This window comes from Lynx canadensis, chromosome B4 (assembly GCF_007474595.2).
Source record: "Lynx canadensis isolate LIC74 chromosome B4, mLynCan4.pri.v2, whole genome shotgun sequence".
Lineage (NCBI taxonomy): Eukaryota > Metazoa > Chordata > Mammalia > Carnivora > Felidae > Lynx > Lynx canadensis.
Genome location: NC_044309.1, coordinates 70,781,169 through 70,806,233, shown reverse-complemented (window position 1 = coordinate 70,806,233; position 25,065 = coordinate 70,781,169). Strand labels below are relative to the sequence as shown.

At 39.0% G+C, this 25,065-nt stretch overlaps 1 protein-coding gene across 1 annotated transcript in view; it reads right to left on the bottom strand.

Moving 5' to 3' along the window:
- Window positions 1-25,065, bottom strand: part of TMEM117 (transmembrane protein 117) — a 497,401-nt gene that overhangs the window by 383,179 nt on the left and 89,157 nt on the right. The window contains 1 exon segment of the mRNA XM_030322378.1: window positions 22,229-22,361. Within this exon segment, the coding sequence (XP_030178238.1) occupies window positions 22,229-22,361 (133 nt within the window).

The window sequence follows — 25,065 nt, the reverse complement described above, 5'->3', positions numbered from 1 at the left end:
CTCAGGTCATGATCTTGCAGTCTGTGATTTCGAGCCCCGTGTCAGGCTCTGTGCTGACAGCTCGGAGCCTGGAGCCTATTTCCGATTCTGTGTCTCCTTCTCTCTGACCCTCCCCCATTCATGCTCTGTCTCTCTCTGTCTCAAAAATAAAAAAACGTTAAAAAAAATTTTAAAAAAACAAGGTAAGGTAAGGTAAAAGGATAGATTATCAATTTTGCTTATCTATATAGATTAAGACCACAAGAAATAAGAATGGAAATCCTGTTCTTCCAAGAGAACAAGAAAGAAGCACTCTTCCACTATCAGATATCAGCCCAGCCAAGTCTGCAACTGGCATATTCAGATGGTAGATATTAAGGTATTGATGTGACATAAAAAGTACCTCAATGTCGTAAAAAGAGCATGCATCCATCATTTAACTCAGAGTAACAACTTCCGGTTGTAAAGTAGCTTTAGATTTTCATCCTACCTGTAAACACCCTGTCATGGAGAAAGGCTGACAAAATATGATGAGTGAGCTGAAAAGTTCTGAAAGGCTGACTGGAGCTAAAGAACAAATAAATAAAACATCAGTAGTAAAACAGTAGCCCTGTAGATACATCACTCCTAGAAAAAGTACTCGAAATACATATCTAACTAATGTGTGGGGTCAGTAGTGTTACTTTTAGTTGGGTAATATACTGAAGTATTTGTAAGATTTTCCTATATGTGGTAGTCATGCATTCTCTGGAAGCAACTTAGACAATTAAGAATTACGTTAACACTTTCAGGTCACTGGAGTATCATTTAAAATGTCACTTTTAGGGCGCCTGGGGGACTCAGTCAGTTAAGCGTCCAACTTCGGCTCAGGTCATGATCTTACCGGTCATGAGTTTGAGCCCCGCATCAGGCTCTGTGCTCACAGCTCAGAGCCTTGAGCCTGCTCTGGGTTCTGTGTCTCCCTCTCTCTGTGTCCATCCCCTGCTCACACTCTGCCGCTCTGTCAAAAATAAATAAATATTAAGAAAAAAACTTTTTTAAATGTCACTTTTATATGTTGCTAATTAATGCATCTTTTGAAAGGAAAACTCAGTAAGTCCCCTCAATCAACAAATATTTACTGAGTACTTAATATGTGCCAGGTGGGCACTGCGCTGTGCAGTTAATACCACAGCAAAGGACGGAGACACAAGCCCTGCCTGCATTGGACAGATCAGGCTACATAATGCTGTGATAATAAACCACCAAAAATCTCTGTGCCTTTACACAACACACGTTTGTTTCTCACTCATGCTACCTGTGCCATGCATGGGCCTCTGCTCGCTCAGGGACCTGGGCTGACACAGGCTCTTCACCTGGTAGCTGAACCATCTGGATCATGTGGTCTTAGAGGCCACGTTAGAAGAACAAAGCATGAAGAACCATACATCAGGGAAAGGGCCTGGGCCAATGATGGCACACATCACTTCTGGTTACAGTCACATGCTCTAACTGTAAGAGGGCTCAGAGATACAGAAATAAAATCTCTGTATTTGAGAAGAAGAGGAGAATCAAAATATTGTCAAGCATTGGTAGGTAACACTGCCCTCAAAACACAATTTGATAGGAAATATATATGGGTAAAAAGGCAATTAAAACACAGTGTGGTGAATGTTATGATGTGGATGATGCATGATATTATGAGAACATATAGAAGGAACACTTTTCCTGACCTTTAAGTAGCCATCTAAGGAGACACCTGAATAAATATGAGCTAGCCAGAGAATAAGCAATGGGAAAGGGGGTGGTGGGTGGAGGGACTTATTTGAAGACCCAGGAGTGAGAAAGCACAAATTTTATTCACAGAAGTAAAAGAAGTTCACTTTGGACGAACTTAGTGTTTTGGCAAAAGGAACAAAAGGGCAGAATAAAGAGGTGAGCTGGGGCCACATTATTTAGAGCCTTATAAACTTGGACTTTATTATGAAGACAATGAAAATCCACTGCAGAGTTGTAAGCAGGAATATCCAGGTTTTAGAGGAATCACCGCAGTATGGAAAATGAATGAGGGGGGGTAGCCGCTGCAGAAATCCAAGGAAGAAACTAGGAGAGTAGCAGTAAGGATAAGTCTACGTAGATGGATTTGAGAAACACTTAACAGGTAGAATCAAAGAGTCTCTGTGATTTACCGCACGTCTGAGATAAGGGACCACAAGAAAGAATGAACAATATCTAAGTGTTTGGCCTTAGCAACTGGTTAGCTAACGAGCCATTCACTGGTAGGGAACAGAGGAAGCCGGCAGGGGTGGGGTCTGGGGTGTGAAATGAGTTCAACTGTGGATTTATTTAGCTTGAATATTGTTGATATACTCAAATAGATATTAGTCAGTATGATATGAAACTCAGAACTAAAATTAGGGATAAATATAAGTATTTTAGAATCACACATATAAAAATAGTCAATTAAGCCAAAAGGGTCGATCTCATTCAAGGAGCCTGAATAGAATAAGAAAATCAGACTACAACCCTGAGTGATGGGAGCCTAAAGAACACTATAAGAGCAGTACCATGAGAGGAGAGAATAAAGAAAGGAGGGAAAGGTATGACATCAAAAACCAAGAAGGTAGAGCATTTCAAGATGGCAGGAAAGGTGGTAAGTGCCATGTGCTAGAGCTCCCTCCCCCTCTCCGGTAGAGCAAAATAAAGACTGAGAGATATCCATTGGTTGGTTTGACTAGGAGATCACAGGTGACCAAGTAGATTTGGGACTTGCACAGGATGATGTCAAGACTCGTGGCAAAGAGCAAGACGGAGATAGGTGCTAAAGCCTCTTAGTGAGTGAAAGGGATAATCACCAAGTTACTAGAAGACAGAATGGAACAAGTACAAGGTGAATGCCGGAAGCCTCCAAGGACTTTATATGAGGGTGGGGGGTGTGATTTTAAATTAATTTTTGAAGACATAATAATAAATCTGCACTGCACATTAACAAACGTCTATCACAAAGAATATTTTGCTTCTATCCTCTTTTTGAAACATTAAAGGGAATTTTTTTGCTTCATTCTACAAAGTAAAAGGATATTCCTGTGGCTCTGTTGTGCTTTCTTTGATTAGAGATGTTGTGACATTACTAGCTGAAAGGATTTTTATCTATCTTTTTATATTTCCGCTTGCAATATAACTCTTACTTCCTAAAGTAAAATTCAAACTCATTTCCTACTAAAAGGATATACTCATAAATCAGTGTGTCACACATGGCTCATGAGGAAGTGTTAAGTGATTTTAGTAAGAATTATTTGCACATGTGCAGGCTGCAGTAAAAACTGCCAAGTCTGGAAATAGTTTTAAATACAGGTACTTTCTCATGCCTAACTAAAAGAGCATGACACCATTATTCCTAAATTGAAGTGGTATATGGCACCTATAATCTGATGACTCTAAGAATCTGTACTGTGCTAAAGAACGAAACTGAAAAATCCTGTAGCGTTTTAGCTACCCCTATAGTCAGAATAGTATGGGAAGTTGCCTGAACATAATCTTCCTTCAGCGGGTTTTTCAAGCCAAATATGTTACCTTTTCTGTAGCAAATACTAAAATTAGGCTTGAGGAAAAAGATCATAGAATTCTATACCTAGAAAAGAATTTAAGAAGTTACCTGCCAACTATGCTTTCCTTGGTCACAAGGTAGAACTTTAAACCATTCTTAAAAGACAACCCACCATCTGCGGAAGAAATTTGACTAACACCTCTCTGATGTGGTATCAAGCTTGCTGTTGTTGAAAAGGGCAAATATGGAAGACATTCTCCTTGGAAGCTAGTTAAGTTTTACCTGGGTGCCATACCTACAATTAGATTAGTCATTAAGACTAGAAATAAAGACCATATTGACAGACTTGGAAGGAAACAGCTCATTAAAAATTATTATTGGGCCGCTTGGGTGGCTCAGTAAGTTAAGTGACCGACTTTGGCTCAGGTCAGGATCTCATAGTTCATGAGTTTGAACACTGCATCAGACTCTGCACTGACAGTGCAGGGCCCACTTTGGATCTTCTGTCCTCTCCTCTCTCTGCCACTTCCTCTGTCTCTGTCTCTGTCTCTCTCTCTCTCAAATAAATAAAACATTAAAAAAATCTTCTTTGTTGGGCACCTGTGGGGCTCAGCTCAGGTCATGATCTCACAGTTCGTGGGATAGAGCTCTGTGTCAAGCTCTCCACTGACAGCACAGAGCCTACTTGGGATTCTCTCTCTCTCTCTCTCTCTCTCTCTCTCTCTCTCTCTCCACCCCTCCCCTGCTTTCTCTCTCTCACTCCAAATAAATAAATAAATAAATAAATAAATAAATAAACAAACAAACAATCATTTAAAATTCACTGTTATATTTACTGTAAGGATTTGTTAGGAATGTTCTTGAGGATGTCATTCTCTACATTTTAGAGGGTTCTCTTTATGAAAACTCACAGGAAAATTTTCCTTTTGGTTTTCCTAAGAAAGACCTATAGTGCTTCTCCCAAATATACATTGTATAATGCAATGCATGGTCTTTAAGCCTGAGACTGGGTTCTCTGTTGATTACTTGCTAATATTTTATGGGACAGCTTTAACGTTTCCCCACCATCAACATGGAGGAAGATATCCAGAAAAGCATGGAGCAGAAAATAAAATTAGTGCAGAGACTGAAGAAGAGTATAGGAAAAACTACACAGCATACAAAGGGAATTTGTTTTGTGGCAATTCTAGATGTGTGTGTGTGTGTGTGTGTGTGTGTGTGTCTGTGTGTCTGTTGTGTGTCTGTGTCTATGTATTTTTTTTCTTTCTGAACATTTTCATCACACAGAACCCATTATTTAAGTACAGTATATTAACTATTCACTGCTGAGGAATAAATTATCCCAAAATGTAGTGGTTTGTAACAGTAAGCATTTATTATCTCACAATTTCTGTGGGTCAGCAATCTGAGCACAGTTGAACAGCATCCTCTGGCTCAGAGGCCAGGTCACAGGCTACAGTTCCCACACCAGCAGAGGCAACAGTCTTCTCAAGGCTTGATTTGGGGAGGCATGGCTTACAAACACACTCACATGACTACTGGTGGGTCTTAGGTCCTTGAGGAATGTTTGGAAACAGCTCCTTGCCACACGGGCCTCCCATAAGACTACAGAAATTGTGTGTGGTAATTTTGCTCCAGAGTAAGAGTTCCAAGAGAGAGACAGACAGACAGACAGAGACAGAGATGGAGACAGACAGAAAACAAGGCAAACAAGACAGAAGTCTAATCTTAGAAATAATACCCCATCATCTTACTATATTTTATTCATTAAAAGCTAGCCACTTGGTTCAACCTACACTCACCCTACACTGGCTTGAATATCAGAAGCAGGGAACATCAGGACCACCTCAAAGGCTGCCCACTGCATACAGTTACTGTCATTTTCTCCTATGACAGGGGTCCCCCTTTACTTCAATCGGGATCTGAGTTGGAAAAAAAAATGGAGCTTGATAGGTTTGCCTTAAGCAAAATGGAACGTATTTAAATTTTCTTAAGCAATAGTCATGCGAGCAGAAAATGGAATTCACTTGGTCAGTCAGTCCTTAACCTTGACCACACTTTGGTCAATAATAAGGCCTTTCCTGAGGCTTTACTATGAACATGAATTTGTAAAACTTTCCAGGAACTCATTCTTACTATATTCTAACCTGATACAAGTTATTCATGGACAAGAGGCCATGAGATCCTTTATCTTGAAACAATCTCATGGTCCCTATTAGAAACTGAACTTGGCTACAAAGTAATTACAACTGTCCAGGAATATTCAGTGTGCATCAAGGCCAAGTCTTCTTTCTAGAACATCCCCAGATGATCCTTTTTCTATCCAGGTCTCTCTCTATTCTCTCCTACTGATTTTAGGTAGGGCAACCATATGTGTCAGAGTGCCCCGACACCACAGTTTAAGTAATGCTTTGTAGTTTTCTTCCTTATTTCTACTCTGGCTACAGGGAATGGGATAAAGGGATCACCTTGTATCCTCTTCTTTTGCTAGTGGGAAGAGTTCAGCGAAAGAAAAGGCAGAAGTGAAACAGGAAATGTTCATTGCTAACTCTTCCCAATCTCTCTGTTCTCCAAGCAGTGGTGCACAGTCGACATATATTTAATAAAAGAAGAAAAGGCTCAGACTATTGAGCAGAATTTGAAAGATATATGTGGCACGGATAAAATACACCTAAGGACAACATTAAAAACAAAGTAAGCTAAATTCACAGGAAAAATATGGGCAAGGCTGTTTTGACTCCCTCTTAACCCTTCTGGGCAAATGAGAACTTCTTGGCTAGCTGTAAGAACAGACAGAGCAATCCACAAAGCAGATGGCTCCAATCCAAGCCAATTATACAGGTCACAATTTCCCAGTCCAGTGCTTTTCCTGGGCTACAATGGAAGAGATAACGTAGATATGCAACCATGTGATTTACTATCTACTCTGCCTTCAACCAAAGTCGGGAAGAAACATTGCTATGAGCAGTGCTATGCCCAGAAGCTTTCAGGCTCAGGTTCAATTTAATTATTTTTTTTTCTTTTTTAATTCAAATTCTTCCCCTCTCATGACCTCATCTTTTGCCTTTAGCAAACTCCTCCTTAACTTTCCCAGAAGGAGGAGTTGACTTGAACAAATATTTCTGTACCTCCAATTATTTCTTCACTCACACTATAATATCGCTAGCATGGAAAGGGGGCCCTGTTGCCAGGGCAACCAGGAGGAGTGCATAAGTTCAGCCTCAGTTGGATTCTCTATTCTAATTGATCAAATTCCAGCTGTGTTCTTGACTTATCCCAATTTTGTAGACATAAGAAGGCAAAACATCTCATAATTTCTCTGACAAATTATATATTTACCCATATCTTCATAAGGTCCCACTGACCAGTGTCTTTTCTCCTAAATCCACTAACTCAACTCATTTATTTCTAATAATCATAGATGACATTGAAAGTGTTCAGAACAGACATGGCATGAGAAACACCCAACACAATGAATATATTCACCAAATCAAAATGTATACTAGAGGTACACAAGAACTGAACCAGAGCATGCTATCAATCGATCAATAATACCTTGAAACCATTCCTTCCTGCTATCAAATAGATTTCTCTGATCAATTACTGTGCTTTTAATTACCTGATTGGCCATATGATATTAACACTGCATACAACTAGATTAGATTCTGCATACACATCAATCAGATTTTGATGTGAAATTCATTCATTCCTTTTCTGTCACATCATAGTTACAATGATTTTGTAAAAAATCATTATATATATATCCCCTTTATAGGAAGAAAGACACTGTTAGAAAGTGCAGAAGGAGGCTTGGAACTGCAATCATACCATGTACCTGGAATAATGCTACTGACTACCATATGCGGCCACTCTTACCTCAACTAGGAAGCGATTATGTGCTTCCTGATATCCTAATTCTTCCTGGATACAGTTTCCAGTCTCCTTGTGCTTGGCTGGGACTAAGTAATTAGTGCTAATCAAAGTTGTGTGTCAACTAGTCTTTAACAAAGCAATGGAAAAAAGACAGTCTCTTCAACAAGTAGTGCTGGGAAAATTGGACGGTGACATGCAGAATGAAACTAGACCACTTTCTTACACATACACAAAAATAAATTCAAAATAGATGAAAGACCTAAATGTGAGACAGGAAACCATCAAAATCCTTGAGGAGAACACAGGCAGCAACCTCTGTGACCTTGGCCAGAACAACTTCTTACTAGATATGTCACCAAAGGCAAGGGAAACAAAAGCAAACATGAACTATTGGGACCTCATCAAAATCAAAAGCTTCCACACAGTGAAGGAAACAATCAACAAAACTAAAATGCAGACTGTGGAATGGGAGAAGGTAATTGTAAATCACATATCTGATAAAGGGTTAGTATCCAAAATCTGTAAAGAACTTAACAAACTCAACACCCAAAAAACAAACAGCCCAGGTAGGAAATGGGCAGAAGACATGAATAGACACTTTTCCAAAGATGACATCCAGATGGCTAACAGACACATAAAAAGATACTCAACATCACTCATCATCAGGGAAATACAAATCAAAGCCACAATCGGATACCACCTTACACCTGTCAGAATGCCTAAAATTAACAATACAAGAAACAATAGGTGTTGGAGAGAATGCAGAGAAAGGGGAACCCTCTTGCACTGTTGATAGGAATGCAAATTGGTGCAGCCACTCTGGAGAATAGTAAAGAGGTTCCTCAAAAGAATGGAAAATAGAATTACCCTATGATCCAGCAACTGCCTTATTAGGTATTTACCCAAAGGATACAAACACAGATTTGAAGGGGTACATGCACCCTTAAATTTATAGCAGCATTATCAACAATAGCCAAACTATGGAGAGAGCCCAAATGTCCATCAACTAATGAATGAATAAAGAAGATGTGGGGTGTGTGTGTGTGTGTATGTATGTATATATGTATATATATATATATATATATATATATATATATTGGAATATTAATCAGCTATCAAAAAGAATGGAATCTTGCCATTTGCAATGACATGGATGGAGCTAGAATGTATTATTATGCTATGTGAAATAAATCAATCAAAGAAAGACAAATACCATATGATTTCACTCATATGTGGAATTTAAGAAATAAAACAGATGAACATATGGGAAGCAGGGGGAGGGGAAGGGGAAGAGGAGAGAGGAAAACAGACCCCAAGAGACTCTCAGTGATACAGAACAAACAGAGTTGAAGGAGGGAGGTGGGTGGGAGATGGACCAAATTGGTGATGGGTACCAAGGAGGGCATTTGTTGTGATGAGCATTGGGTGTTGTATGTAAGTGATAAATCACTAAATTCTACTCCTGAAACCAATATTGCACTGTATGTTAACTAAAATTTAAATTAAAAAAAATTTTTGGGGTGCCTGGGGGGCTCAGTTGGTTGAGCGTCTGACTTTGGCTCAGGTCATGATCTCACAGCTCATGAGTTCGAGCCCCATGTCAGGCTTTGTGCTGACAGCTCGGAGCCGGGAGCCTGCTTTGGATTCTGTGTCTCCTTCTCTCTCTGCCCCTAACCCACTCACAGTCTGTCTCTGTCTCTCTCAAAAGTAAATAGACATTAAAAAATTTTTTTTTAATTTTTTAGTTAAAAAAAAAAAGAAAGATGTTTTTTACACAGTTAAAAAAAAAATTGTGAGAAGAAGTTACATTCCATCAGAATGTTGAATTATTTCCCTGAGACTCCAGGAGCAACTCTCAACATTACAATGTAGTTACTATTTCAACCACGGTCCCAGAGGGAGGATGATGAAGCAGAGTCCTCCAATCGACTCACAATGAAATGTAGTGTGAGTAAAAAACAAATTTCATTGCCTTAAGCCATTGAAATTTTGGATTTGTTACTGACACAGACTCTAACCTATCCTGACTGGTAGAATCTTAGTTTTAAGATCTTATCACTGGAGCCTCCTGTTCAGTGTTCTAATTCTGAGATACCAACTTCAGGGGCTTTTAACATGGAGCCCATAAACTCCCTCACACTGTACGCAAAATTTAGGAGGCTGGGGAAGAAGATCCACGGTGTTCATTAAATTCTCCAAAACTCCTGACTTTAGCTCTGCCTTGTTGCTGATTCTTAAGTAATCTATGAGTTTAGTCTCTAACCATGATAGGTAACCTCTGGTTGCCAACCTTGACTTGGATCTCCTTGCCCTAGACTCCTACCTTGTCTTTGTAACTCATCATCATTCATTGTCTGGCTATGATGAAAATGTGCCTGTGACCTGCCTCCAAGGCGGAACCAGCTCTGGATACTTGTTTGATCTCAAGGAGATCAGTCTTTAAACTGTAACTGGTAATCAGTGCCCAAAGTAGGTACTCGAAAAATGTTCTTTTAATCAATGAGGCTGATCTCAAACAGATCAACAGTGTCTGATACCTTGCTCCTACGAAAGATAAGGAAAAATGGCTATTGTGAATTTTAATTAAAAACCCTCCCAAAGCCTGATGAGTCTAGGTAACAAAGTCTCTAGAAGCAATTCCCCAAATAGGTGCACAAATCTAGCTTTTCTACTAGTTTAATTTAGGTCATTGAATTTTTAGAAACTTACCCTAAACTGACTTACCTTAGATGATGTAGTAAAGTGATAATCAAGGCCACCCTATCCAGACAAGTGAATTGTTTAAGCAGCTGATGTTCTGTAGCTTAGCTGTCCTTTCTGCTGAGCCCTGTGTTAACTTAACATGATCCTAACAGAAATATTATATCTGTTGCTCATTTAAGACCTATGTAATCCTGTTCACATATCAGTTTTATGTAGATCCACATATTCAGTTAAGATGTCACTGTAAGGTTCAGTATAAGCTACAGCCTCTTATCTCTCTGTAGTAACTTATAACTTTATCATCAATGATTCATTTTTTTAAGTTTATTTATTTGAGAGAAAGAGAGTGCATGCACACACACGAGCAGGGGGAGGGGCAGGGGAGGTGGAGGGGGAGGGAGAGGTGGGGAGAGAGAGAGAATCCCAAGCAGGCTCTGCACCGTCAGCAGAGAGCCCAATGTGGGGCTCAATCTCACGAACTGTGAGATCATGATCTGAGACAAAATCAAAAGCCCGGCGCTTAACCAACTGAGCCACCCAGGTGCCCTGATCAATGATTTATTTTATATGCTTAGCTTTAAGTTTGCACATCAAATTCTCTAATAAAAGTAAAATGGTTTAATAAATAAATTTGACTATCTAATAAATATTATATATACATATACACGTATAACAGTATATTGAATAACACATACTATTACATATAATATACATTTTATATTAAAAATGTGCATATTTAGGGGCGCCCGGGTGGCTTAGTCGGTTGAGCATCTGACTTTGGCTCAGGTCATGATCTCACAGTTCGTGAGTTTGAGCCCTACATCGGGCTCTGTGCTGACAGCTCAAAGCCTGGAACCTGCTTCAGATTCTCCCTCTCTGCTCCATCCCCACTCATGCTCTGTCTCTCTCGGTCTTAAAAATAAATAAAACATTAAGAAAAAAAATTGGTTTAAATGTGCATATTTAGGTAGTATATGGATGATCTTGAAGCAAAGAAATCTATTAACATTTTTCCTAAAAAACTGCACATGTGGTATATATTCTTCTCTATTATTACACAGAATGCTGAACATCTTAATGCTTTGTAACATCCCTGGGAACCATCCTCCTCATCTTTTAAAGTATGCATTTTGGGGGGAGAGGATTAAACTATGTAGTCTACAAAATACAAGTCAAAATCTAATACCCCTTTTCTGTCTTCATATTTTGTGTATATTTTACTAACCTTTTATTGTAAAGGACGTAAAGCAGGTTTTTTTTTTTCAATTAGGTAAGGGTATCCATTTAATACATTACTTAAATATGATGTTTTTCTATGTCTTTTGTAACTAACTGGTTCAAGTATTTTACGCACATTTGCTTCTCTAAGAAAAAAAAAAAAGAAGTAGAGCGTCAGGTACCCTGGCAGTAGCCTAAAGGAAACTGAAATAGAAAGAAGCTAAGCAGTTCCAGTGAGATTCTCCTCTCGAGGAAAACACAAGCGGGGCTCATTTATCTTTACCACAGAAAGGCACTATCCTCCCGATCCGGTGCAAGAGTAGAAGTTGTAGACATTCCTGACTCCGCAGCCAGAGTAGTGAACACAACAGTGCTACAAGTGATGTTACCTTGACAGGGAACGATCGGAATGATGAAACATTTTATTCACAGAATTCTGTTTACTGGTTCTCTGATTCCCTCAAGAATAACTATGGGGTTAATAGATGACAAAGGGGGTTACTTGTCACCGAAATGTCACTTTCTCAGCTCGTGCTGGGTCCCTCTTATTCATTTATTAAATTAAACTATATAACTTCTGATAAAACGTAAGCCTCAGGCTATCATATACATCAACTTTTCATGCCTGGAAAGTAATGATTTCCTACATGTTCACCACTGGGAAAAAGGGACTGAGATGAAAATTAAAGATATTCATTATTACACAGTCTCTGGATAATGGATATTCACGCACATGCACAGATGCATGACTGCCACGTCATTAATTCCCATGTTATCATCAATAATTTCACCAAATGTTCCCTTTTCAAAAAAGACAAACTTAGCAAATAATCATTTAGTAACTTAATATATGTTTGATTTCCTCTTCTGAATCCTGACTAAATATTATATTAGCTCTGTGTATTTGCTTTTCATTGATGAAAAATAAGGAACAGTTTATGTATATTCATAAAGATGCATTCATAGCACTTGAACTGAGTGCTATGTATTGCATATACTAATCTGACTCTATAATGCAAGTATATTTAAGATTATGTATTATGTACTATTATGGCATAGGAAATTAATATTTATTGAAGACCTACTAGTGCTAGTTTGCATATATTGATAATAATCACCATAGTTGTAATGACAATAAAGTAGTAAGATCATTGACATGTATTATATCATTTTGTTATAATGGCCGAAGTACTTACTGTTATCATTATAACTAATACTTACTGAGAGCTAAAGTACTTGAGAAACTAAAATATATTTTCTATTATTATAAAAGCAACTAACACTTATTAGGAGCTCATTACATGGTGGGCAGCACACCAATCTCTTTGCACACATTGTCTTCTTTGATTGTCACAACAACCTTAAGGCAGTACTAACATCCCCATTTTGCATCAGTGGAAATGTGGCTCCGATAGTGAAGTTTGCCTGGGGTCACATAGCAAAAAAGAGTGTCAGCACACAAGTCCATGCTATTTCTAGGACAACACATTGCCCTCCGTACAAAGCAAAGCCAATGGTGACCGAGATTATGTTTAGTTTGTTTCTCCACTTTGGAAGCATGCATTTCCCCAAGATTAACAATAATAATGGTGAGGTTGATAATAGTAAACCCAGTAACAATCCTGTAACAGCAACCTATGTCTTAAAAATGAGAAACGGTCTAACTTTTCCAAGTTATTTTTGCCAGTGAGCGGCTAAGATGGGGCTAAAGTCCAGGTCTTTCAATTGCCGCATTCGAATTTTTCCCCTGTAACAAGCTGATAAACTATTTAATGAGAGAGTCAAAATAAGCAACTGTAAACAAGGATCATGGAACACCTCTTAAGTGTGTCAAAACAATGTCGATTCTGGACAGATAATAATGCACTCACACACAGTAATAAGGATGCAACATCGATTGTGTTTTTCATTAGTGTTTTAAAACTTCATCAATTCAGACAACACTTACAGTAAACTCGTGATAATTTGGCTGTGCTGCGCTATTTTACCTTTGTACTATCAAAACCAAGTAATGCGAAACCAATACTATTAAAAGCAGCCAACTGTGCCCTATTGCTATACTGCCTCTGGCTGGCTAAGTAAGTCTCCTTCTCCCTTGCCCGACCCTCCCCCACCCACTCCCCTTTCCCTTCCCTCCCTCCCTTTCTCTCTCACCAAGCCTGCCTCCCTCCCTCCAGCACCCCACTGGGTCAGCCCCCACGACCAGACCCAGCCATTCACTTCCAACTTTTCTTCTCTCCAGACCATTCTCAGCAACCAGCTCAGGCCCCTTACTCCCAGCCTTGGTAATTAATTGTACTATTATTGTGAATTAATCGTACAAGCAAGTCAATGTTTAGCCTAATTAAGAATGAAGCCAACAAATTATGTAAAGCACCACTCCAGCAGAATTTGCATTCAGCCTTGCATTAGCAGCCAATCAAGCTTTTCAGCTATTGACTCAAGTATTTTCAGACTTCATGAATACCTACAGCCAAGCTTTCCCCCATCCCAGCTTCTAAACCCGGCCCAGGGACTCCATCCTTCATCTGTCCCTCTAGGCCCACCCCTTGAAAAACAATAGATCTCTCTTTTCATTTACTAAAATTTAAATGGATAATTTGGGACATTAATAGTGTTGTTAGTTTACGTCACACAAAAACTGTAGTGTTTAACATTACAAAAGACCATTTAAATCTTTTCTTGCCATCTCCCAAAATAAATATAGCACTTTTAAAAACAACAAAACACACACACAAACGTCCCTTCCTCCAAAGGAAGCTACCAGTGTAAACAACGGTAGCAGGTCACCAACTTTGTACTTGAAAAATAGCAAGTGAAAATCAGGGTTCTTAACAGAAAGAAACGTGCACCACACCCGTAACTATCTAGATCAGTGGTGACCAGAAAGAGAAAAAAATGTTTGAGTAAGGAATCTGAAAGCATTAGTGAAGGTTTTAAAAATAGTGGACATAGGAAGGAAAAAAGTACTGCATGGAGTGAAATTTCACCCTGAATTTTTCCATTAAAGTGAAACTCGGGGCGCCTGGGTGGCGCAGTCGGTTAAGCGTCCGACTTCAGCCAGGTCACGATCTCGCGGTCCGGGAGTTCGAGCCCCGCGTCAGGCTCTGGGCTGATGGCTCAGAGCCTGGAGCCTGTTTCCGATTCTGTGTCTCCCTCTCTCTCTGCCCCTCCCCCGTTCATGCTCTGTCTCTCTCTGTCCCAAAAATAAATAAAAAACGTTGAAAAAAAAAATTAAAAAAAAAAAAAAAAGTGAAACTCAACTTTGGGAAAAATAATGGGCCGAAACCTAGACCTCTAGCAACAGAAACTAAAGCTATAAATCAGTCTTTTCTGATATGACATATGGACACACAGATGGACCAGAGTAACAGTCATTCTTTACAAAATGAGGATAAGAAGAGCATGGGGGGCTAAGGTCTAGGTCAGCTGTGCACATACCCTTGAGAGAGCATTAGCGCTTGAACCGTTTCATCCAGCCTGTAGACAAGTCTGTGCCAGTCTCTTGCTTGGTCATTTTTTTCCTACTCATTCTTGCTTGCTTTTGCTGTTCCCTCTGTACATAAAAGCCATGCATCTCAGATTTTAGGAAAGTGTCTATTTTAAGTATTTCCTCCTGTCACCACTCCTAGGCCTATCACCCTTACAGCACATCCACTGAATGTGCTTACCACACCCAGACATTTAATGAGCTCTCCACATAAGTTCTTACTTACTAAAACTGATCAGAAACAGAACAGAATGGAGACGGTCTATTCCATTTTCATTACACCCATCACCAAATTCTTACCTTCATTTTTTTCCAGATTCTGAATATGAACACTAATATTTATTTTCAAACTTGCCTGAATCAAATCACTTTGTCTCACTCAGTTCTCAATTTTTGTCTCGGCAACACTTAACACATATTGATGTATTAATTAATATTTGTAACACTTCTCTGGAAAAAGATGTGTATTAGGAAGAAAACTTTGTCATTATCTCTAGAAAACGTCAGCTTCTTCATATCCTGCCCTAAGTAGGATGCACCCTGTGGAAAGTTATTCCAGTTCACAGAGGAAATTTTATCAGTCTGTCAAGTGTCTAATTTCCTCAGTGCTAAACACAACATTTATCCTTGTAATACTGGAATAAGTCTATAAACATGTATATATATGCATGTGTGTATATGTGTGTGTGTGCATGCGTGCCTATGTGTTTATATATACTATTATTTAAACTTGTTTTAGAACATAAAAAGAGGCCAAGTGCATCACATAATAAGTACTTATTATAGAGATCACTAGGTGGGTTTCTTCAGAAAGCTCACTAACAATTAGGAAGGCAAATATTTCAACCCAAATTTCAAAAATTCAAAAGAAGAAAGATTCTCTTCAGAGAAAACCTGCCTACCACATGGTGAGGCAGTCTAAGCTTAAAACATGCCTTTTGCTGCCACCAAGTGGCTGTTTTCAGAATCTTTTTATGAACAGAACTGGAGCCTGCGTGCTTGCTTTCGTACCATTTCATTCCTTATACATTATACATGTTATTCTTTGGGGAATTGAGATATCTGAGAAGGCCAGGCAAACATTTCCTAAATTAGGGCTTTATACATTTGATGCCGTAGAAATTCCATGACTAAGAAGTTCTTCAGAAAATGATGTCACAAAGGGTGTAAGGTATCTAAACACTAAAAAAAAGACTCTTCCCAGCCCTATATGACTTGCTCAGTTTCTGGTCAGTAAAGACCTCAACCTCACTAGATTCTATACCTGAAACTAACGCTAACTGGAATTTAAATAAAAACTTGAAGAAAATTAATTAATTAATTAATTAATTAATTAAAGACCACAATGTGGACTCGAGCACACCTCTATTTCTGTCAAACAGAGATTTCTAAATGTATTGGCCTTAACATACCTAGTTGAACACAGAGGAAATCAAAACAACTGGGGGGGTGGGGGGAGTCATTTAGAATCATTTTTAGGGGCGCCTGGGTGGCTCAGTGGGTTGAGAGTCTGACTCTCAATTTCAGCTCAGGTCATGATCTCAGGGTCATAGGACATGCTTAACATGGAGCCAGCTTAGGATTCTCTCTCTTTCCTCTGCCCCTCTCCCCTGCTTGCATTCTTTTTCTCCAAAAATGAACAAACAAACAAGCAAATAGATAGATAGATAGATAGATAGATAGATAGATAGATAGATAGATAAAACAAAATAATAAAAATGTCTTTAGAATCATTTTTAACCAAGACAAGTCCATCACTGTGGAAGGAAATAGGAAATGGTCTGGTTTCTTTCCTACTAATGTCTCTTTCTTGAGGCTGCAGTCCTGTTTGGGAACAATGCAGCATATTGTGGGACTGGGATTACCACAAAACCCTAATTTTTTTTTTTAATTTTTTTTAACGTTTATTTATTTTTGAGACAGAGAGAGACAGAGCATGAACGGGGGAAGGGCAGGGAAAGAGGGAGACACAGAATCGGAAGCAGGCTCCAGGCTCTGAGCCATCAGCCCAGAGCCTGACGCGGGGCTCGAACTCACGGACCGCGAGATCGTGACCCGGGTGAAGTCGGACGCTTAACCGACTGAGCCACCCAGGCGCCCCAAAACCCTAATTTTTAACTTAACTGATTCCTTTGCCTCTTTTTCTTTGACTGTCTTCCCTTTTCGCTCCCAAGAGACAGTTAATTAAACATTAATTGAATGACAGGAAATAGCTAACTTAAAAACAACACAAAACTGAAATGCGGTAGCAGCAGCCCCTTTGGGATTCCAAGAACACAGCACCATTCCTCTTGGGGTCCTGGTTCCTTTGACTGCAAAATGCATTAATGTGATTTTGGTTAGGAAAGGAAAAGTCCCAGATAAATCAAAGTGGACAGAAGTAGAGATGAAAGAGAACTAAATTGCTCTATATAATGAACCAGAAAAATTTTAGAAGTTTTCTGGAATTCCAGAATTCTGGAAATGCGGGGGGCTCCAGAGAAAAGTAGGAATCTAAAACTTATTATTATTATTTTATAATTTATTATCAAGTTAGCTAATAACATACAGTGTATATAGTGTGCTCTTGGTTTCGGGAGTAGATTCCCGTGATTCATCGCTTACATACAACACCAAGTGCTCATCCCAACAAGTACCCTCCTCAATGCCCATCACTCATTCCCCCCCCCCCCGCCCACATCAACTGTCAGTTTGTTCTCTGTACTGAAGAGTCTCTCATGGTTTGCCTCTCTCTCTGTTTGAAACTATTTTTACACCTTCCCTTCCCCCATGGTCTTCTGTTAAGTTTCTCATTGCACACATGAGTGAAAATATTTGATATTTGTCTTCCTCTGACTGACTTATTTCACTTAGCATAATACCCTCCAGTTCCATCCATGTTGTTGCAAATGGCAAGATTTCATTCTTTCTCATCACTGAAGAGTATTTGATCATATATATAAGCCACATCTTCTTTATCCATTCACCAGTTGATGGACATTTGGGCTCTTTCCATAATTTGACTATTGTTGAAAGCACTGCTATAAACATTGGGGTACATATGCCCCTATGAATCTGTACTCTTGTATCCTTTAGGTATATTCCAAATAGTGTTATTGCTGGGTCTAGGGTAATTATATTTTTAATATTTTGAGAAGCCTCCACACTGTTTTCCAGAGTGGCTGCACCAATTGGCATTCCCGTCAACGGTGCATGAGGAGAACCTGAAACTTAGAAAAGAGAATGGGGGCACCTGGGTGGCTCAGTGGGTTAAGCATCCATCTCTTGATTTCAGCTCAGGTCATGATCTCACAGTTCATGGCTTTAAACCCCTCCATCAGGGTCTGAGCTGAAAGTGCAGAGGCTGCCTGGGATTCTCTCTCCCCCTCTCTCTCTGCCCCTCTCTCACTCGTGTGTGTTGCACTTTCCCTCTCTCTCAAAAGAAATAAAATAAACATTAAAAAAGAAGAAAAGAAAAGAGAATGGCCAGGGATTAGGGGGTGGGTTCTAAAATCCCAAGGAAAATGTATATTAAAACCATAAAATTATGCTTATGGTTATGAATTTCTCAGAACTTTTTTCTAAGCAAAGCCCAGCCTGTCAGACAAGCCTCCTAGATGCTGTCTGTGCTGGTAGTTATATTTTCTAGTCCATCTTCTGTAGCACTCTGCAGAACCACTGAAGTTAGGAGTGCTGTTTCCATTCTCACCTAAAACGAGCCCAAATCCTGATCTCTGGTCCTGCTATGAGAGGTAAACTCAAACCCCTATGTTACTGCCTCGGAGTGTCACTACACAGGCTTACTGCCCTGGTTTTCAGATCCTTCTTCATTTTTGGCCTCTGGGATTTTTCTTTTTCTTTTATTTCTTTTTTTTTTTAAGTTTATTTATTTATTTTGAGACAGAGAGACAGAGCATGAGCAGATGAGGGGCACAGACAGAGGGAGAGAGAGAATCCCAGGCAGGCTCTGCACTGTCTGCACAGAGCCTGACTCAGGGCCTGAACTCAAGAAACCTGAGATCATGACCTGAACTGAAACCAATAGCCAGATGCTTAACCAACTGAGCTACCCAGGCACCCCTGGCCTCTGGGGTTTTTTGTTACATCTGGGTAAGCTCAGCTATGCAGAGCTATGCACAGTCTATCAGCCTGCATTATATTTTCCATCGTTTCTAAAGACTTTGTAGGACAGCCTACTTAGACAGCCAACGTGTAAAAATGAAGTTGCTCATAAAATGTCTATAATGTAAAAACTCTGCCAAGGATCGGAGCCTTAACTACAGCAGAATCCTGATCCACAACCTCAAACATTTATAGAAAGATGAGTTTACTTTCATCTTGATGACTTAAAACATAACAGAAGTTACAAAAACAGCAGCATTTTGGTGGGGTGTGGTGTAGAGGGGTGGAAAGAGAATCAATGGGGGGATACTTTCCTCATAGTAGTAAGACATATGGGCTGTCTTGAGCCCTGGTCCCTTTAGTCCGGTCAGCGAACTTACCTCTCTCCTTCTCCATTTGACCACCTCTCGGCTTGACTCTCCAGAGATGGCTAATGCCATAGAGCTAGTGCACGCTTCAGGGAATTCACTCCAATGAGAACACCAGGAGCAGGCAACTTGACTCTCATCAAGCCAGTTCTGGCTAAAACTCTTGAGGTTCTGGTCAGATAAACCTAGGGGTTTTGTTCTCTATAAGGAGGGATCAAAGGACTCTGGCTGAACCTAACTTTACAACCAATCCTAAAATTGGGGTGAAAAGGCAAATCACTCTAGGGAATCCTCTCAGAAATCCTAAAGAAGCCACAGACCACGAAACACTGGAATCCTCAATGCCAATCAGATTCATTGTAAAGAATCCAGGATTCTTCTTCACCACCAGCAATCCTCTGATATAAAACTAGTCAGTCATGATATCCACATGCCTATCATCCTTTCCACACCCTCTGGTTCCATCATTCCCTGCCCTACAAAGGATGAGGCAATGCCTCAAATAACATGGTGAACCCTGGAGAGCCCCAATGCACAGATGCATCAATTTTCCCTAGGAATGGATTTTCCTCCAAGTTTACATTCCTACCTTAAAGTACTCACTAGTTCAAATGGCATGTGTCATTAAAGTTGGTAATATGTCTTTTATAAATGGTGATTTAATTTGTTTATTAGTAGAACTAAACCATTTGTCCCTTGCTTTGGATTTTTTAAAAAATTAAAAAGGGGGGCGCCTGGGTGGCGCAGTCGGTTAAGCGTCCAACTTCAGCCAGGTCACGATCTCGCGGTCCGGGAGTTCGAGCCCCGTGTCAGGCTCTGGGCTGATGGCTCAGAGCCTGGAGCCTGTTTCCGATTCTGTGTCTCCCTCTCTCTCTGCCCCTCCCCCGTTCATGCTCTGTCTCTCTCTGTCCCAAAATAAATAAACGTTGAAAAAAAAAAAATTAAAAAAAAAAAATTAAAAAGGGATTGCAGTAAGATGTCCCCTCAGGAAAAGATCCTTCTGAAAAAGGATGAGGCATATTGGTGAGGAGTTCAAGAGTTAGTAAAAATATGGAATACTGTATTTAGTCTGAAAATAAAAGAGAATCACTTTCAATTTTAGTTAAAATAGACGCATACAAATTCTCTTATTTTCTGCATATGCCTCCTACTTCTTTCAATTTTCAAACTCTGCTTGAAAGATTAAAAATACAAAGCAAAGCTAATAGACTTACAGTGACTGAGTAACAGAATCAACCAGCAATCAACTCTGTGCCACCCTAAGAGCAGGATGTATTACCAGAATTCACTACTTAATAGTCCAACTCCTTTGTCAATGTCTAAAATAGAGATTTAATTATAATGTAACTTTAGACAAGTGACAGAACATGTCTGGTCCTCAGTTTCTTGATCTGTAAAATGGAGAGAATACAAAAACCTATTGCTTAGGGTCATTGTAAGGTGTAATTGAGTAGTGGTACTGAGTGCTTAACAGCTGTTAGCCCTCTGAAAGATTCATTTCAGTATTACAGTGTGCCAGGGGTCTTCCATTATTGCATTTAATTTATTACCTTAATATCTCCTTCTTCCCTCAGAATAAAAACTTCTGGTTAGCAAAGACCTCTTTAGCTCCATTTAAAAAAAAAAAAAAAAGAATTAAAGAAGTCAACTTCCAAGAAGAGGGTATATTTTATATTTAATGTATTATTTTCAGCAACAGCTTAAAAAATGCAAGGTTTTTAATGGGTCCCTTCCCCTCTGGCCCCAGTGCTGACAGTGCACAACACCTCTCTGACAGGCTGAGTTGTGTTGGGTAATTCCAAGAGCACCATTACCCGTTCCATTACTGTCAGCACTGCGCTAAGGGTGAAGCTTGTCCTGACTTCCATAGGTTAGAGTCTGTGACTCCATCATTTAAAAATAGACTCAGTAAATGGCATTATTCGAAACCCAAGAAACAACTACAAAGCCTTTCGGTAGCTTCTTAAAGCCTAAACATTTGATCTAAATCTCACGTTCCACTTGGTACCAAAAAGCAACCTTTGTGAAATAACCTGCTTTCATTACTGTTCATCTCTTTTGATGGTGGGAGGAAAAAATAAAAATTTTAATTGAGCTATCCCTCTCAGCTTTGTGCTGGCTAACATCTGTACATAAGATCAAAACAATTGCAGTACAGAAGAGGCCGACAATCTTGCCTCGCCTATATTTAGAAGAAAATGATATTACCTAGCTTTCCAATCTATTGGGAAGGATAGATGAAAACCCTCCTTGGGAACTATTTCATTGCACAACAATATCTAACATAGTTTATTATTGTCACTAATCTAATTCTTAGTGCTGTAAGCTAAGCCCTTCTCCTTATATTCTGTTCTTAAACCTTACTGAGAGCAAACTAAGAATTGGAGAAACTTAAAAAAAAAATCTACAGTCTACTTGTTAGTACATCTTCATGCCACAGTGATTTGATTAGTGATTTGGTAAGTATAGATCACAACCCTGGATTTAATACAGGGTGGCCCACTTCTAAGATGACCCATTCATAACAAAGTTCTCTCTGTTGGAACTGTCAAGAGAGTTAAAAAAAAATGCCACCAGTATCAAACACTTTTATTTAACCAGGCATTGCAGAGCAAAGGAATTGCAAATCTAAAAACCTTCATCTTAGCCCAGCCTTACTGAGTGTAAACAAGTCAGTAAGATTTCCCAATTCTCATATTCTGTCACTATAATGAAATTCTTACCTGCCCTCAAACTACTCCACAGAGATATCCTAAAGGAGAAGGAACACAAGACAAGCACGGTAGAACACTACAAGCTCGTTGGAGGAAAGGCTCTAAATGTCTTAGGCAAGAAAAATGCACAGATTATCTTTACTGACAGTAGACTATCACAAAGAGGTAGGCTACTACAAGCTAAAAAATTCTCGTTGAATTTTTACAAATTTCAAACATAACACTCACCACAGTAGAAAGGGGAAAGATAACCTACCCCATGTTCCCATCCATTAGAAGAATCGTGTTGTAGATGTGAGAAAATATGAAGAGAAACAGAATTGTGCTGAAGAACATTGTCATCCATGACCCATGATCCTCTCGAAACATTTTTAACCGGAGCAACTGACCTGCGATAGAAAACAGTATTAGAAATTCATTGTACATCATAATTCCAAATTCATGCATCTTCACTTTACTTCACTGAATCTCTATTAGCTCCCCATATTCTGAAGACTTTGCCATAGAATTGCCTTATGGATCAAACCACCACGTTAATGTCCTTTCTGGTCTTTTGTAAATAAATGATCATGGACAAAGTCTAAGTCAACACCATATTATCCTGGAGCAAATGGCACTAACATGAAAATCGAGTATGGTCTAGAAATAATTCATTATGCCGCCATGAAAACAAGATGAATTAGAGCTCTACCATCCGCTATTTTCTATTTCACAGATGTGTTCTTGGTTTCTTGCATGAGAAAATTACTTAAGGCAAATGGTAAAGATAATTGCTTTCTGTCTCCTTACACCCACTCCCAATACTGACCAGTCAACAAAACCAAGGCAGAATTCACGTATACAAAGATCCAGCTGTTGAAGGTACATGAACGCTTAAAGGGAAAACTCGAGTTTCTGTCATAAGATACAGACAACATAGCCTTTTTCTTAGCTAAAATATCCATACCTGCATACAGGCCTGTGGGTTGAAGGGGCAAGGGTTGGGGGGGTGGGGCAGCATGTACATGTGTTATGGAGCTTGGTGTGGCTCCCAGCAAAAGGTTACTTCCACCATGATGCCTAAAATTCCATTTACAAAGATAAATGCTAAAATTAGAATGTTAAAATTCAAATATTTCAAGGAGGGAAAACGTGTTAAGATCAATACTAAAGTAAAAATTATGAAGATCAGAATTAATCCAGAAACGCTTTTCCTTTATGGTAGAGAAGAGAAATGAGAGCATTCGTATATCCTGAAAAGTGAGGGAAATGACAAACCATGGGAGTAAGAAAAAATGAATGTAGGTCACCCTGGCTTCTCCTAAGATAAATTTTGTCTAGTATACTCATCTCCATTCCTGAGAAAGTTACCTAAATAACAATAAAGGCAATGATACACCTATAGGAACTACAGTTAAAATAGAGTAGGACTGAAATCTTATAATAGAATTTCTCACTAAAGAAAATATTCCCTTGGAGAGGATGTGGAGAAACAGGAACTCTCATGCATTATTGGTGGGAATGCAAACTGGTGCAGCCACCCTGGAAAACAGTGTGGAGGTTCCTCAAAAAGTTAAAAATAGATCTACCCTATGACCCAGCAATAGCACTGCTAGGAAGTTACCCAAGGGATACAGGAGTGCTGATGCATAGGGGCACTTGTACCGCAATGTTTATAGCAGCACTTTCAACAATAGCCAAATTATGGAAACAGACTAAATGTCCACCAACTGATGAATGGATAAAGAAATTGTGATTTATATACACAATGGAATACTACTTGGCAATGAGAAAGAATGAAATATGGCCTTTTGTAGCAACGTGGATAGAACTGGAGAGTGTTAGGCTAAGTGAAATAAGTCATACAGAGAAAGACAGATACCATAAGTTTTCACTCTTATGTGGATCCTGAGAAACTTAACAGAAGACCATGGGGGAGGGGAAGAAAAAAAAGAAAAGTTATGGGCACTGAGGAGGGCACCTGTTGGGATGAGCATTGGGTGTTGTATGGAAACCAATTTGACAATAAATTTCATATTAAAAAAAAATAAAATAAAATAATAAAATAAAAAAGAATGTAGCAAAATATATATATTTATTTATTTATTTATTTATTTCCATCTGGAAATTGTCTCTCTAGGGATAGACAGTAGCTCTCATGTAGGTTATTGAGCATAGGAAGAAATCTTTTAAGATTTAATTACTAAACTTTTCCTTGTACCTCACTTTTATTAAAATAGCAATTTAGATTTCATTTGGAAACCAGAAACATTACCCTAGCCAAAACTCTAAATAGAGCAAAAAAAAAAGAGATTTGGTTACATCATTATCATCTGGTTTCTTGCACAAGAGAAGCAAAGAGCAAACCTGAAAGTCAGGGGGGATGTTAATTGTAACTAAAAGCAGAATGTGGAAAACTTTCTCTTGAAGCCAACAATACTATAAACTAGCACAGCAAATTACAACCCCACAGAACTTGTTGATTAATTGAATCAATAATTATGGAAAGCCAGAGATTTGCAATTCTCCACACAATACATTGTCAAGAACATGATAAATAGATAGTAAGCATAGAATGCTTGAGCGTAAAAAACTCATGCCATGAATATCTTAAAGCAAACTGTAAGGAATATTATTCATTCATTGAGCAAATATTGTTGAATGTGTTCCAATTAAATCAGCCATGGTTCTAGGTACTAGAGATACAGCTGAGAGCAAGCCAAGAAGGTGTTTAAAGTCCACCATTATTTAGGTGATTAGTGAAAATGTGATCTTATTTTAGACTCACAGGCTCTCTTTGTTCAAGGTTCCCTTTGCTGCAAGTCCTTTCAACTTCAAACTAAGATTTATTTAATCCAGCAGTTTATAACGAAGAACAGCAAAGACCAGTTAATTAGAATTCCTTGAAATGTTAAATGTGAATTTCCTTGACATATGCATATATGCAAAAATTACTAATGGATTTATTTTAAAGGTCAAATCGTAACGCTGGCGGTTGAAGAGTGCTTTGTAAATAAAACACTGGATTAAGGGTACAGTGGCTGAAATAACATAAAGTTAGTAAAAAGGGAAATGTGACCGTACCATTTATGCTGTCATTGCCAAGCTCATTGT